This window comes from Delphinapterus leucas, chromosome 1, assembly GCF_059928025.1.
Source record: "Delphinapterus leucas isolate spDelLeu-1000000601 "Yukka" chromosome 1, BTC_Dleu_Yukka2, whole genome shotgun sequence".
Classification (NCBI taxonomy): domain Eukaryota; kingdom Metazoa; phylum Chordata; class Mammalia; order Artiodactyla; family Monodontidae; genus Delphinapterus; species Delphinapterus leucas.
In genome coordinates this window covers 115,282,277-115,299,624 of record NC_143129.1, presented here as the reverse complement: position 1 = coordinate 115,299,624, position 17,348 = coordinate 115,282,277, and the positions used below count along the sequence as shown (strand labels likewise).

The window sequence follows — 17,348 nt, the reverse complement described above, 5'->3', positions numbered from 1 at the left end:
TGTACCAGCCCATGCTCTATCCAGCTGTGGAGAAAAGATCAGCTATGTGCACCTGTCAGTTTAGGATATAGGCTGACATTCACCATCTCTAAAACTCTGTATTGTATTATTTTCCCAAGAAATAAATTACGGCTCTTTTAGTTGCCACTTTGAATTAGATAATTATATGACTGAGGAAAGGTCTGAACATTTTGGTTGTACTCTTGGGCAACTGGATTTAATCTGTAGGGAATCTCTGATCTCAATGTGCTCATAATTTATGTTCACTTTTCCTTACTTTTTTTGAACCAACACAACACAGGCCACCCAAAGCAGGCTGTTGGCTAGGGGAGACCAGCAGGAAGTCTTTGCTAATAAGCTAGTCTACACATATTTGCTTGGCCAAAGAGGAAACGGATGGCTAAGGTAAAATTAATCTTTGTTCTGTGATGAAAAGATTTAAAGCTTTTTTCTAAGACTTTCTGTTCTATTTCCCAGGAAAATGAGAGGCCGAGTTCTTCAATTAAAATCCAGCTCATGTCTTTTCAATTATGCTTGAAAATCTCTGACCTCTGTCACCATTCATTTAGTCATGACTGCAAGTTGCCTGTTTTTTAGTGGTTCACCATCAAAGAATAGTAGCACGAATCCACAGAGAGATCTCCCTGCACTGGAAAATAACAACCTTCAGTTGCAGTGACTTCCGTTTCAACACCAAGCTTGGTTTTGAACTAGTAGTCATATTTTGTTCCCTCTGTGTTCCGGCATGGGTTTAAACATTTTTTTGAAGACAATCTGATTTATCCAACACGTCATAACTGGCCCCAAACTTTTCTGCTTGCTAAAGTTCTATTTAGAAAAACAATAAAGATGAAAAAGGCCTGTTACTTACAGGAATCCCAGGTTTCCCAGAAGGGCCAGGAGCTCTTTTTTTCCCCTTAGGACCCTAAAAATGTGAAGCACAGTTGTCAACTCATTGCTATAAATTTAATTAAACTGAAGGCATAGAAAAGAACTCTGAGACCTGAAGGCTACAGCAAGTCCTGCCACTAACTAGCTGTTTATCATTGGGATTGCCATTTCACTTTCCTGAGAGTCATTTTCTTCATCTGTAAATGAAAGAATTTGACTATATAATCTATGAATTTCTGCCTGGCTCCAAATTCTATGATTTAAGAATTTAAATTATAGTTCTAAAAAGGAACTGAATAGATTATTTAAATAAAAGTCCCCACTTCAGGCAAGGCCTTTGTCTCCCTACTGAAAGTGGTTAAGTACTTATTTAATTAATTCAGTAAACATTTCTTGACTATTAGGTATCAGGAATTCTGTTATGTGCTGGAGATGCAAAATCAAAGCTCTTGTTCACAAGGCACTTACAGTGTAGTGAGGGACATAAATCAATAACCTAAAATGTGCTTACCTGGAAGCACAGAGAAGAACATACGTGTAAATCAAAGAAAAGATCTTTATTTCCCACATAATTGCTTGTTTTTCCATGTGTGAGATATTTTAAATCATAATTGATTCAGCAGTAACGGTCTACCAGGATAGTTAGAAATTTGCCCTTGCAAATCATGCCATTATTCTGATGATATCCTAAAATTATTTTAAGAAGAAAAAGGTGTTAAAGAGTTCACGAATAAGAAAAAGAAGCATATTGCCATTACCAGAAACATTTCTCAGAAATCATCAAAAGTTCTCAGAAACAGGATAATTCCACCAAAATGAGATGTTAAGTTATTCAAATCTGAACACAGTTGTACTAAAGATTCAATTTGACAACAATGACAAAATAAACAATTTCAGAAGATGTTACATCTTCTGAAAATGAGCTTAAATGTTTTAAGAAGAAATAGCGTATATAATCAGAGAGAAAAAGGGCATTTTCTGTAAGAGATAAACATCCAATTTTGTTAGAATTCGATGATAGGGAGCTATATGCATCAAGGGTTCTACCTCCAAGTTCAAAAGCTCTTTTACTTGCTTTAAAAAGTCACCAATGTAAATTTTTCCTAAGGGTAAGGAAACCAGAAAAGGGGATAGTTGGTGAACTGGGTTTAGTTGAAGTAAATACAATTTCTGGAACATATGATTCCTATAATAGATGTATCTTTTAGAATACAATAAAGAAGTAAAATAGACAAATAAAGACTGTTTTAAATATTGAAAACAATTCTGATTTCAGTTGTCTTGAATAGCACTAATTAAACAGTACATGAATTGTGATAATATTCAAATATGTTAACTGGCGTGTGTTTTCCTTCACAGTATTTCTTTTTATGTAAAGCAATAGATTTGTTCTAAACTTTTGATTTTCAAAATAGACTTTTTTAGCTTAAGAATTTCAAAACAGTCCTCTGAAACGCATGGTGGGGGAATAGTTTGAAAAGAATATATTTTTAAATACAAAAGCTTGATTTTTAAATATTAAAAGTCTATCATTGCACATAAAAAAACAAGGTAATAAAGGATTCAAGTCATAAAATTTATATCATAAAGAACATATTTAGAAGAATTATAATAATGTAAGAGAAAGTTTTTCCTACCTAAGGGGATATAAAAAATCTTCAAGTTGGATAAAGGTAAAAAGAGAAGGAAAACTGTTAAGACACTGATGGGTATCTATGAGAAGAGACCTTGACACCAATCTGCCGTCAAGTCCTGGGGTGGGTAGAAACAGTAATACCTGCAGAGGATACAAAATTAATACACAGAAATCTCTTGCATTCCTATACACTAACAATGAAAGATCAGAAAGAGAGACTAAGGAAATAATCCCATTTACCATCACATCAAAAAGAATAAAATACCTAGGGATAAACCTACCTAAGGAGGCAAAAGACCTGTACTGAGAAAAGTATATGATACTGATGAAAAAAAATCAAAGATGACACAAACAGATGGAGAGATATACCATGTTCTTGGATTGCAAGAATCAATACTGGGAAAATGACTATACACCCAAAATAATCTACAGATTCAATGCAATCCCTATCAAATTACCAATGGCATTTTTCACAGAACTAGAACAAAAAATTTTACACTTTGTATGGAAACACAAAAGACCCCGAATAATGAAAGCCATCTTGAGAAAGAAGAACAGAGCTGGAGGAATCAGACTCCCTGACTTCGGACTATACTACAAAGCTACAGTAATCAAAACAGTATGGTACTGGCACAAAAACAGAAATATAGATCAATGGAACAGGATAGAAAGTCCAGAGATAAACCCAAGCACCTATGGCTACCTAATCTATGACAAAGGAGGCAAGAATATACAATGGAGAAAAGACAGTCTGTTCAATAAGTGGTGCTGAGAAAATTGGACAGCCACATGTAAAAGAATGAAATTAGAACACTCCCTAACACCATATACAAAATAAACCCAAAATGGATTAAAGACCTAAATGTAAGGCCAGATACTATAAAACTCTTAGAGGAAAATATAGACAGAACACTGTGACATAAATCACAGCAAGATCTTTTTCAATCCACTGCCTAAAGTAATGAAAAAGAAAACAAAAATAAACAAATGGGACCTAATTAAACTTAAAACCTTTTGTACAGCAAAGGAAACCATAAATAAAATGAAAAGACAACCCTCAGAATGGGAGAAAATATTTGCAAACAAAGCAACTGACAAGGGATTAATCTCCGAAATATATAAGCAGCTCATACAGCTCAATATTAAAAAAACAACCCACCCAATCAAAAAATGGGTGGAAGGCCTAAACAGACATTCCTCCAAAGAAGACATACAAATGGCTAACAAACACATGAAAAGATGCTCAACATCACTAATTATTAGAGAAATGCAAACCAAAACTACAATGAGGTATAACCTCATACTAGTCAGAATGGCCATCATCAAAAATTCTACAAACAATAAATGCTGGAGAGGGTGTGGAAAAAAGGGAACGCTCCTACACTGTTGGTGGGAATGTAAATTGGTACAGCCACTATGGAGAACAGTTTGGAGGTTCCTTAAAAAACTAAAAATAGAGCTACCATATGACCCAGCAATCCCACTCCTAGGCATATATCTGGAGAAAACCGTAATTCGAAAGGATGCATGCACCATGATGTTCATTGCAGCACTAGTTACAATAGCCAGGACATGGTAGCAACCTAAATGTCCATCGACAGAGGAATGTATAAAGAAGAAACGGTACATATATACAATGGAATATTACTCCGCCATAAAAAGGAACAAAATAGTGACATCTGCAGAGACATGGATGGACCTAGAGACTGTCATACAGAGTGAAGTAAGTCAGAAAGAGAAAAACAAGTATCATATAATATTGCTTATATGTGGAGTCTAGAAAAATGGTAGAGATGAGCTTATCTGCAAAGCAGAAATAGAGTCACAGATGTAGAGAACAAACTTACGGTTACCAAGGGCGGAAGGAGGGGGGTTGGGATGAATTGGGAGGTTGGGACTGACTTATATACACTACTATGTATAAAATAGATAACTAATGAGAACCTACTGTATAGCACAGGGAACTCTACTCAATGCTCTGTGGTGACCTAAATGGGAAGTGAGTCTAAAAAAGAGTGGATATATTTATACGTATGCCTGATTCACTTTGTGGTACAGCAAGAAACTAACACAACATTTTAAAGCAACTATATTTGAATAAAACTTAATAAACTAAACAAAACAAAACAATAATATCTGCAGATAAGTGTGGGGATTTGGGCACAGAGATGATGGCTAGAGAGACTAAAGGCCTCACTGAGATGAACGCTAAGTTGCACTGAGTGCAGCAATAGAGTTGAAATTTCTGCATGAGATGTCTAGGCCAGGGGACCTGAGGAAGTCTGAGTCCCTCAAGCACCCGGCATGGTATGGGGAGCAGTAGAATGTTATTTCCATGTGGCCAAGAACAGAAGCATATGGCCCTTAGAGTCTTATCTAAGGAGATCTTTCACCTGAGTTGAGAAAATAGCTGTACAAGCCAACAGGGATCAAAGAACTTTTGTCCGGAGGGCCAAGGTAGATGACAACATGGTGGGATAATGGCAGATGGGGGCCAAAAGGGATGATGTACATTTCAGTGGATGCTAGTATGAACAGATGATGGCTAAAGATCAATCTCACTTCCTATTCCCCTTCCCTAACATTGCCACCCAGAATGTAACAGCAGACTTGAAAAGAGGATAAATGGGAAAAACTCTAAATCAAATGCAGGATATTTGAGTGGACGGAGTTAAAGGCAATCAATTGACTAGATTTCCATCAATTAGGTTTCTACCACCAGGCAGGATGGGTACTCAGGACAGAAGTTAAGTTCCATTACAAAGAACATAAACAAAATTATACTTTTTGTATACTTGAGTTTATGGCTTAAGGTTCAGATATGCTATACACGTATGTGCATGTTTTATTCCAAACATTCAAATACAAAATAAAAACAAAAAGAGTCTCATATCACAAATCAGTTACATTTTAGGGTGACCATTATGTTGGGATTATTTCAGAACAGTTAAATACTGCTCTAAAACCTAGATACATGGGTCTATCATTGTGAAAACTAGAATGTTATTAATACTCGGATGGGCATCAGGAAGCAGCTTCCAACAGAATAACACTAAAGGAAAATTATGACTATGAAAATTATTTTTAATGTATATTTTGCTACTTGTAATGGTACAACTGTGACAAAATCTCCTTATTAAATACAAAAAGCATAGAGTAAATAACAAAACAGTCTCTGCTGTTTTTAGATGTCAATTCAGGAAAGATTTCCTTATGACAATTATTGTCACCGTAACTAAAAGGAAGTAGGCTAGTTAGAGAAACGACAGACTTGCAATGGAGGTTTAAAATACATAAAGATCAACAAAGTGTAGAAGATTGGTATTTTTTTGATTTGTGCATTTAAAAAAATCTTGCAGTTGGAATTGCTGGGTAGTGTTGTAACTAAATTAAGAGCCAAACATTACTCAATATTAATCCTACACAGAGATGGTCTGTTCAGTAGGAAATTAAAGATTGGGCCAAAGACAAAGAAAGTATGTTGTCGTCTAAGGTGTTTGTAGATGATTAATTGAGTTGGTATCATAAAAAGGAAAAAAAAAAAATCACTCTTCCACCAATGCCCAGAGTTCAAATATAATAAAGCTAGAAGCATTCTATGCTATTTTCAAAATTAACTTACTCATACTATTTTATGTAAATATAAGTACCTCATAAGTCAACAGACTTCCTGTTCTCATAATAGGAAAGGCGAATGAATTTCATATTTATTCTTTAGAGTATATGTAAAATTGTGCTTTCTCTTTTGTCTGGCTAGCTTTGAAAAATAGAACAGCCCACTTGAAATCAGATCCATTTAAAACAACGAATTCCATTCATTGGGATTGTACCACTTCATAGACTACAAGAGAAGGTAATCTAATTCTTTAGATAACAGAAAATTTTAAATGCCATTATAGTCCAAACACTCATTTGTTTTTTATTCAAATGAAGCTGAAGGACAGTCATCACAATACTTTGTTAGTTCTAACTTTGTTAGAGAGGGTAGCTTTAAAGTACAAACACAGATTTAGAGAGTTAAGTCTTTTTTTTTTTTTAAACCAAGAAATTTAAATTCACTAAAATCTGGAATTTTGCTTTGGGAGGAAAGTAAGATTTTGGCTTGAGTCTCTGTATTTGAAAGCCATTATGGGACAGTTCACTACATTTGCATTATAAAAGTCTCTAAAAAAATGTAGTGGTTTGCAATTGGTTTTAACTTGACTTGCTCCAACTTTTTCTTTAGAGTTTCCATAGTTTCATGTCTGAAAGACCAATTAATGAATTAGTTGGTTAAGTAAAATTAATATTTAACTTAATTTATAAAAGACTTCAAAGTAATAGAAGGCTTTTGTATAATGGGAGCCAGGAAATAAAGTTTCTAGTGTTGGTTCTGTTGCTAACTAGTTCTGTGATCTTAGGTAACTCATAATCCCTCTGGGACCTAAATTTCTTCGTCTGAAAAATGAGAGGGTTGTCCAAACGATTTTAAAGGGCATTTCCAAATCTAAAAAACAAATTTAAAGCTTTGCAAAAACAAGATGAGGGCAATTCCGTAGGATCCACCTGGCCATTCAAAGTGTCCCTAGTGAGTAACACATAGTCAGTGATTTTTCTTGTAGCAATCATTACTATCTGAAATTCAAAGAGGCTTTTTAATGTAACCTCGGACTGTATACCAGCATTGCCCAGAGTGGGAAAAGAACTAATTCTCGTGGATTATACAGAATTTAAACCATGGCTCCTCAAGACCTTTCAGCTCCAATACCCAGGGAGAGCTGACCATATAGGCTGGAGCTGCAGTTGTCTAGTAAGAATATTTTATTTTCGTTGGCATAATTTTAACAGATACTAAGAAACATAAAAAAAATTTCTTCTTCCTGAGATACATCAAAAAAGGAAAAAGAAAACATTGAGAATATGAAAGTACTAATTGTAAAGGATTAGAAATTTTAGGATCAAACCTTGGGAGAGCATTTGCATCCTTAGGCACTTAATGCAAGTATAAGGAAGTCACATGAAAGTAGTAGTAGTGTTCTAGGTTCATGGTTTTTTCCACTACTTTTTCCAATTTGGGTATTAAAAATTCTAAGCGAATGGGACAACTGTATTCTTTCTTTGAATTTCTTTTTAAAATTAAGGCTTGCCTTCAATGGGATTTTTTTTTTTAAATACATTTATTTATTTATTTTTGGCTGCATTGGGTCTTTGTTGCTGTGCACAGGCTTTCTCTAGTTGTGGAGAGCTGGGGTTACTCTTCGTAGCAGTGTGCGGGCTTCTCACTGCGGTGGCTTCTCTTGTGGAGCACAGGCTCTAGGGCACACGGGCTTCAGTAGTTGTGGCACACGGGCTCAGTAGTTGTGGCTCACAGGCTTAGTTGCTCCCGGAACAGGGCTCGAACCCCTGTCCCCTGCATTGGCAGGTGGATTTTTAACCACTGTGCCACCAGGTAAGTCCCAATGGGATATTTTTATTTATTATTTATTAGTCCTTATTTATTAAGGAGCCTGACAGTAAGTTACTAGGTAGTTGCCAAGACTATTTAAAATGGCTTTTGTGTGAATGAAAACCTATGTAATATCCGACTCAACTCAATTTTATTACTAACTCCCACAAATGGGAAACACAAGTATGGGTGAAGGCCACTTAACAAATTAGGAGAAACATGGTCTCAAATTCATTACTTTTTATCAATCCTCACCTAATTTATTATTAAAATACCGTACGTTTTCTAAAGAATTTAATTTTAAATCAGTAGCAGGTAAAGTCAGAATGCCATGAAAAGTAGGGCAGCAGTGAAGTGATGGTACAAATTACAAATCCAGTTGTTACATAAGATTGAGGCAACGTTTATTGGTATATAGGGAAAGAGGTGGCTAAATTCAATAACTCAACAGATTTTTAGTTCGCCTGATAACAAATAATTGACTTGTGTTATGGAAAACAAATCTTTTAAACCGATTGTGAGTCTGTGTCATATAGTTAAACTATTTCTACCCCTACCTTACTACAGCAACTAAATAGGTATGACTGCTAAAATTTTGCTCTGCAGTGCTGGTTTTAAGGCTAGTTGATATTTCTGCCTGAAACCCTAAGGAAGGACAATTAGTCTGGGACAACTCTAGGCAATTTTCTCAAAGCCAGAGTAGTCTGCTGGTGAAGGGAACTTTGGATGGCAGTCGAAACGCACGAATTAATCAATAATGATGTTTTAGCACAATTATTGACAAACACCCTGTTTAGAGGCCTGTGGTGATTCTTGCTCTGAAAGAATGAATGATCATTCAAGTTACAATGAACAGCAACTCCTTGTGCCCCTGTTTTCTCAAGCCAGCAATAAGTTACAAATTGTCTTAAATGATTTCAACTTACTTCAGATCCTCTCTCTCCTTTTAGTCCTTGTTCACCCCGGTCACCTGGCTCACCCTTTAATAGGAGCCAAAACAGAAATCACATATAAAGCAGACACCAAATAAGATATGTTAACATTAATGTTTTTAAATGCCAGAATTACAAAGAATGCTTTCAAAACATACTGGGGGCCCTTGTTGTCCAGTGGCACCTCTTGGTCCTGGTATACCCATGTGACCCTATGAATAAAAAAGGTTATATTATTAGAATAAATAAAGACATGTGACTTAGAGAATAGAGTAGTATCACTTAAAGTGGTAGCAAAATGTTGCAAAATTCAATTTAAATATTATAGAGATTATGCGTCTCTCTTGGAAAGAGTATAGAACATAATAGCCACTGGATATAATGATGACTGAGAAAGAGTGCAGAGTTGTTTTTTTTTTTCCCATATAGGTTGAATGGTGGCTCATCAAAAGATGTCTATGCCCTAATCCTCAGAAACTGTGAATGTGATCTTATTTGGAGAAAAGGGTCTTTGCAAATATCATTAAATTAAGGATCTTAGAAGGAGATTATCTTGGATTATCCATGTGGGCCCTAAAGGAGTGATGTAGCCACAAGGGAAGTTGTTAGCCACCAGAAGCTGGAAGAAGCAAGAAAGGATTCTTCCCTAGAGCCTACGGTGGGAGCACAGCCCTGCTGATATCTTGCTTTTGGATTTCTGGCCTCCACAACCGTGAGAGAATAAATTTCTGTTGTTTTAAGCCACCTGGTCTATGGTAATTTGTTATGGCAGCCTCAGGAAACTAATAGAGCAAATAACGAATGAATAAAGAGTTTGAGAACAAATTTCTTTTATCAACCCTTTTCCAGTGTACTATGGTCTCCATTTTTACAAACTAAGGTCACAGCCATTTAGATAGTAGATTTACTGGGCTTAAGACTGGTAGTCGTTACTGCATATGCCAAGACATCAAGTGATTCTGACTTCGGCGATCTGTCATCACCCCAGTTCTCCTAGGAAGGAATGCTGGCCTACCACATTTTTACACCTTTCAAGTGTGTAAACAGAAACTAGCAACAAACTAGGGGCATGTCAGGTGAGAGTTATGTAGGAAGAATTCCACACGTAATGCTAGGGGCATGTCAGGTGAGAGTTATGTAGGAAGAATTCCACACGTAATTTCTTTTATCCCCTTCCCTACTGTCCTCTTCACTTCAGATTCCTTTCTTCCTGTGTATTACAGAAAGAATGCCATAGGAAGGACAGTTATTAGGCTCATCTCCTTTTTCTGGGCTAGGAGAAGAAGGGATTACATACTTAAGGCTAACAATATTTATTCTCACAGAAAGATCAGTTGAAGCCTTCTTTGTTTGCATTCTGTGAGGCAAATGGTCATGGTTTTAAGATTCAAATTCCTGATAAAGTAAATGAATCCTGTTTAAGGGAGAGAACAGTTGCAAGACAGAAAGGTTATTTTGGAAAGCTTTCTATATAGCACACAGCCATAACTAAAGAGAAGACGATTACTACACATGACCTTTACCAACAGAACATGAACAGAGTCAGCAAAAGTAACAGAATCAGGTCAATCAAGAGGGAGCTTTGTTCAAGTAAATATGATTATTGTAGGTCACTTATTAACCCCTCTCAGGAGAGAAGCAATTGGTGAAAAGCTGGGGTTACAAAGTGAAGTGAGAGTAAGCATACTGAGTAAACTACAAAACTTAAAACCGTCATGGCCTATTATGGTTTTGCCACCACTCTATCTGTAGTTTTACAGAGACCTTTTTAGAATGATCATAGAATAGTCAACTGCCTCTCTTGGCTTTGTGATGTTTGGATACAAATCTTACGAAAACCAAACCTGTTTTCTAGGAGCTTCACTATAATTCCTTTGGTCCTTTCCACCCCAATAAAAATTGACAGACTGTTTTTCTGCAGTGGTAAAAATTATAAATATTAGGTCTTTTGTAATATTATTATAAAGCTACGTGGGCAAGATTACAGGAAGTGACTGATTTTTCCTCATGATATTAGTGGTGAGATGAGTTGGATGGCCAAGGGGAGCTTGGAGAGGATTTTATATGGGAAGTGATAATAAGCTGAATTTTAAAGGATGAGTGTTCCAGGCAGTAAAGTAAAAGGAAGGCGTTCTGCAGAGGAAACAGCATAGGAGAATAAATGGAGGTTGATCTAACACAACATGGTAAGTGGAGAATGGATTTGAGAGGGCTATGACTGGGGATAGGGAGTCTAGTTAGTAAGCTACTAAAATAATTCAGGCAAAAAATGATGAAAGCCTAAACTAAAGTAGGGCAAAGTGGATAGACTCCAGAGGTATTTAAGAGGTCAAATGAAGTGGCCAATTGAAGTTGAGAAATGAGAGGATAGAGAAAGGAGAGAAAGAGGAGGGAGAGGAGGGAGGAAAGAGAAAGCAAGAGAGACAGAGGGAGATAGAAAGAGGGAAGATTCATTTACTAGACATCTGGATGTCTGGTGGTACTATTCACTGAACCAAGGACAAAAAGAGGAGGATCAGATTTGGACAGGATGATGATACTATGGTTTGGGACATGCTGTGTTTTCTGTGCTGATGTCCAATAGCTATTTGGATATGTATGTCTGATGCTAAGGAATGAAGGCCAAGTGAGGATTTAGTTGTTATTTTATCGTATGCAAAAAATTCTATGGCCTTTGCCAAACCAAAGTAAAAAGGAGTTTAAGACAGTACATAACTTATTCAGTGTATTTCTAGGGCTTTAGCTCAGTACCTAATTTATTCAGTGTATTTCTAGGGTTGGCTCACATTAGTTTAGCCTGACTTAATCTGTGTGTTTCTGCTCATATCTTTAAAAAGTGAATGTTGACATTATAGTATTCTTATTCATACCATGTCCTCTGACCCTCTCTCAAGCCTCAAGTGAATTTATCTTGACCTATGTGATGTATAGTTTTCTGGATGACAGCGATTTCACTATATCTGCTTTTATACTGATTAAATATTCTTATCTTGTGTATGTGATGTCCATGGAGTCAGGGACTGTGTCTTGGGTGCCCCGTGTTACATTCATAGCTCCCAATCCATAGCAGATACTAAAATATATGCTGAAGGGACCAGAGATTTAATTATATGTAACACATAAAATGTGTCATATACAATGATGCCTAATAATGATTTACTGATGATAATGAGCAAGACACTTGACTTTTGTGATTTTCACTTTCTTCAAGAGGAAAAAAGAACAAAGGATGGTGGGAAGGATTACAAAATGTCTTTCAATTGTTCGTAGCCAAATGGGAACAAAATTTTCATTACCCATTCCATTTTTTTTTTCTCCAAGAGGGTAATCATTCACCACAAGAGTTTCACCACAACGGTAAGAATATTTGTGAACAGAGAAGTGTTTTTAAAAGCTTGGTGATTATTCAACCATAAAAAGGAATGAAGAATTGATACATTCTACAACACAGATGAACCTTCAAAACATTACGTAAAGTGAAAGAAGCCAGACACAAAAGGTTATACATTGTATGATTCTATTTATATGAAATATACAGAATAGGTAAATCAATAGAGATAGAAAGAAGAGTAGTGGTTGTCAGAGGTTGGGAGAAGGAAAGTAACTTTAATGGGCATGGGGCTTCCTCTTCAGGGTGATGAAAATGTTCTGGAATTAGGCAGTGTGTGATGGTTGTACAATATTGCCAATATACAACACTAAGTGTCTCTGAATTGTACAATTTAAAATGGTTAAAATGGTAAATTTTATGTTATGTGCATTTTAGCACAATTAAAAAAAGATTGACAATAATTCTGACCATCAGTTTACTAGAGTGAAATGATAGTGTCTACAATGCCCATATAGAAAAGCAAACATTTAGCAATATCACCTAAAGCTACAACAGTATAATCTAACTCTAAATAAAGCATGGTTCCCCTGTATGAATCAAACTTGTGCTTGGAAAAACATGGAAGGGGACAAGTGTAGGTATTTTGTGACTTTGAGATGTCTAAGCAATAAAGTTACTGTGATTGTCTGGCACTAAATGGCTTTTTAAAATAGATCTATCAACAAATGATAAAATGACTCCTAAAGCCTAAGGAATAGGATGGAATAAGACAGAATGGAAAATGTGGCTCACACTAGCTCATGAAACATCCACAATTGAAGACTTAATCAGGACTATTTATGGAATGAAGAAGGAAAAACAGATTCCATAACGAGCCTAGGGAAAAGCTTTCCTCTGATGAAGGATTTCTGAAGAATGTATGACTATCTAGAAAAATGGGGGCGGGATTTTTCTTTTCCTAGCCAGGTGAAGAGATTCTTTTCTTCTCCCAATAGAATAGTTAATTGTTTGTTTGCCAATAGATTCGCTGATGTAGCTACTGACTGTAGTTGGTAGAGGCCAAAAGAAGATATTATTAGAACCTGATTTTCCTGAGACTGTGTGGAGAAGTTATGCACAGAAAAAGTTAAAGAAGTTTAAGAAACTTCTCAAATTATGCTGGAAGCAGTGGGTTGGTTTCTCAACCCCAAGAAAAGCTAATTTCAAGTAAATCTATTTGGATTCCTTGCATTAGGAAACATTGTAGATACAAATGTTATGTAAATTGGAGACAGAACATATAAAATCTTCTAAAAAATGTTCCTCTGAAAATAGAAAAAAATATAAGATGGCCACACCCAGAATTTCACAGACATTTAGAACCACCTTCAACATTTGTTTCAAAGAGAGTTTTGGGAAGTGAAAGTTGATTTTTCAGATTTCAGGCCTGAGATAAATCAGTGTATTAATGATAATTATCTACCTACCAGCTTGTCCCTTCAATCTGGCAACCTAAGTCTTCATTGCAGACATGATCACAGAAATTTTACATAGAAAGGTATATGTTGGATCAAATAACCCATCAATTCATTGTTAAAAATGAATTATGTTTACATACATATTATATACTATTATGTACAGGGCTCAAAACAAGACACTGTACAAGAAGGAAAGAAGTCATATTCAGGACTTGCCTGGTGGCACAGTGGTTTAGAATCTGCCTGCCAATGCAGGGGACACGGGTTCGAGCCCTGGTTCGGGAAGATCCCACATGCTGTGGAGCAACTAAGCCCGTGTGCCACAACTACTGAGCCTGCACTGTAGAGCCCGGGAGCCACAACTACTGAGCCTGAGCGCCTAGAGCCCCTGCTCTGCAACAAGAGAAGCCATGGCAATGAGAAGCCCGTGCACCGCAATGAAGAGTAGCCCCTGCTCGCTGCAACTAGAGAAAGCCCGCGCACAGCAACGAAGACCCAATGCAGCCAAAAATAAAGTAAATTAATTAATTAATTTTTAAAAAGTCATATTCAAATTGAGAACCTAAGATATTTTCACATTAAAAATAATTAGCAAAAACTATAGTAGCAGAAGATTGTAAAATATTTGTACCGAACGACTTCCATCAACAATAAATACTATAGGACTACAGAAGAGGGAAAGATTGCTGTTGGTGTAGACAGGGGAAAAGGGAGTATGAATTAGATTATAAAGGACAGACAGGATTTATGTAAGTAAAGATTACATAATTTTTTGAGCAGGCAGAGAATGTTGTGAGCGAAGGAATAAGACAAGAACTATAGGGAGAGAGTTAGCAAATGACCATTTTGTTTAGCATATGACGTTATAAACAGAAAGGGACGAGATATAGGGCAGGAATACAGAACACGCTCAACACAAATATGCTAATAAATAATGACACTGAATAAATTCTATACATAGCCTAATATAATTTGAGCTGATAAAGCTGGTCTCTTAAAATCCTTCTAAGAATCGAAGAGGATAAGAATTGACATAAGAATATAATGGCATTTATCCATCCATTTGACAACTCTTTTAATGAATTTCTATTATATACTAGGAACTCTGTGTTCTAGAAACTGGGGATATAATGATGAAAAAGACAAGAGTCTTATTCTCATGGATCTTATATTTTGTTGGGGGAATACGGATGATAAAAAAACCCCAAGTGTATAAAAAGGTGGTAAGATAGCATTAAATGTCATAAGGTAAATAGAGTAATGAGATATAAAGTGACAGACAGAAAGGACAGTTAGAGAAGGCCTCTCAGAAAGTAACATTTCGGTTGAGAGCTGAATGATGAGAAGAAGCAGCAGTGGAAGGAGATGATGGTAATTTTAGAAAGAAGGAACAGAAAATACAAAGAGCTTCTTCTGGGATCCAAAACATAAGACATTACTAATTATCTCAATGATGCTTATTTTCATTTGCAACTGAGCAGAACCACAGAGAGCCCTATTCAAATTTAGAAGCAAGGTGTGAAATTTACAGTAATTACCTTATATCCCTCTGCTCCAGGCTCTCCTCTCTCTCCTTGTTCCCCCATTGGGCCCTACAGAGACCACAGGCAAAAACAATCAATGGGTCTAAGTATTTGTGAATGCAGATGATACAGTTAATGTGGAATATTTTTTCCCTAAAAATATGAAGCCAAATGTACAACAGTTTGTTTAGTTCCACTAAATAATTTCAAAGGATTGGATTTTAGTGACACCAAGAACTTCACAAGCACTGAATTATTTAAAGAGAATCTCATAATGATTCTGCTAGAAAAAATATTGAAAAAATGAAGTCCAAACAATGTGAATTTTCAGATGAGTAAAGTATGTTATATAAGATATCAAAATAACTTGCATTTTTACTTAATGTTAAAATGATTGAAAAAAATTTCAGCAGGACCAGTCACTTAATTAATTCCATTAATTAGAAAATATTATCTTTGATCATCTTTTAAAAAGTATCTAATAGCTAATCTTACTTTACCATTCTTCATTAGAAATTATATTATTTATTCTTTACTCTGTGAAATTCTAATTATTAAGATATAAATTAACCTAAAAGAAATTACATTTATTCATTTTAATCCTTAAGGCAGAAACTAATAAACTTCTACTTTTAACTTTTTCTAAACATTCCTAATATAAAATCTTTGATACGATAAGATGTTCAAATTATCTACTCTAAAATGCGCTTGAAAAATCAATTATCACATATTAGGACCTACTGTTTGAAAAGAAACTTAAATTGAAATTATTAGCAAAACCCTAAAATTTATTATGGACCGTTAATGGATAAATTTTAACTTACTCCTGTGTGGATAAAGATATTAGACATAATGTAAAGACAATAATCTCTGACTCTGCTTTAATTATTTAGAATATTCTTGGATTAATTTTCACACCTACTAGATAAAATGACCATTGTTATACTAGACTTTTAATACATTTATTATATTTCAGTGACATTCTTTGACCCTGGAATACCGGAATCTGGGGAAAACAAGCACTACTATGCTTCACTTGCCCACATTTTACCATTTACTTAAAAAAAAATTTTTTTTACTGGAGTATAGTTGATTTACAATGTTGTGTTAATTTCTGCTGTACAGCAAAGTGACTCAGTTATACATATACATATATCCACTCTTTTTTAGATTATTTCTCATATAGGTCATTACAGAGTATTGCGAAAAGTTCCCTGTGCTGTACAGTCCTTATTAGTTATATCTGTTTTATATACAGTGGTGTGTACATGTCAATCTCAGTCTCCCAATTTATCTGCCCCCCTCCCCCTGCTTTCCCCCCTGGTAATCATAAGTTTGTTTTTCTACATCTGTGACTCTATTTCTGTTTTGTAAATAAGTTCATTTGTATCATTTTTTTTTAGATTCCACATATAAGTGATATCATATATTTGTCTTTATCTGAATTACTTCACTCAGTATGACAATCTCTAGGTCCATTCATGTTGCTGCAAATGGCATTATTTCATTCTGTTTTATGGCTGAGTTAATATTCCATTGTACATTTCTGCACAATTTCCATATTTTTATCTCTCAGAGGTTTAGAGAGACTAGAATACATTTGATAAAGAATTTAAAAAGTATCATTCCATTTCTTAATGATTTATTTCCTAAATTTACATAAGTTTTGGGGTAACTTGGAATTCTTTTTCTTCAACTGAGGTATACTTGATATACAATATTATGTAAGTTTCAGGTGTACAACATAGTGAGTCACAATTTTTAAAGGTTATATTCCATTTATAGTAATTATAAAATGTTGGCTATATTCCCTGTGTCATACAATATATCCTTGTAGCTTATTTATTTTATACATGGTAGTTTGTACCTTTTAATCCCCTAAACCTATCTTGCCTCTCCCCACTCCTCCCTCCCCACCGGTAACCCCTAGTTTGCTCTTTATATCTGTGAGTCTGCTTCTTTTTTGTTGTATTCTATTCACTATTTTGTTTCATTTTTAGATTCCACATATAAGTGATGTCATACAGCATTTGTCTTTCTCTGTCTGATTTATTTCACTTAGCACAATAATCTCCACATACCACATATATACACACATACACTATATATATACACACACACACATGCTACATCTTCTTTGTCAGTTCATCTGT

General features: G+C 35.3%; 1 protein-coding gene across 1 annotated transcript in view; it reads right to left on the bottom strand.

Moving 5' to 3' along the window:
- The window catches only part of COL24A1 (collagen type XXIV alpha 1 chain), a 430,389-nt gene that overhangs the window by 65,515 nt on the left and 347,526 nt on the right, over positions 1–17,348 (bottom strand). The window contains exons 43-46 of the mRNA XM_022580934.3: positions 15,211–15,264; positions 9,043–9,096; positions 8,879–8,932; positions 872–925 (exon numbers count right to left, since the gene is read on the bottom strand). Of these exons, the coding sequence (XP_022436642.2) occupies positions 872–925; positions 8,879–8,932; positions 9,043–9,096; positions 15,211–15,264 (216 nt within the window). The remainder of the gene's footprint in view (positions 1–871; positions 926–8,878; positions 8,933–9,042; positions 9,097–15,210; positions 15,265–17,348) is intronic.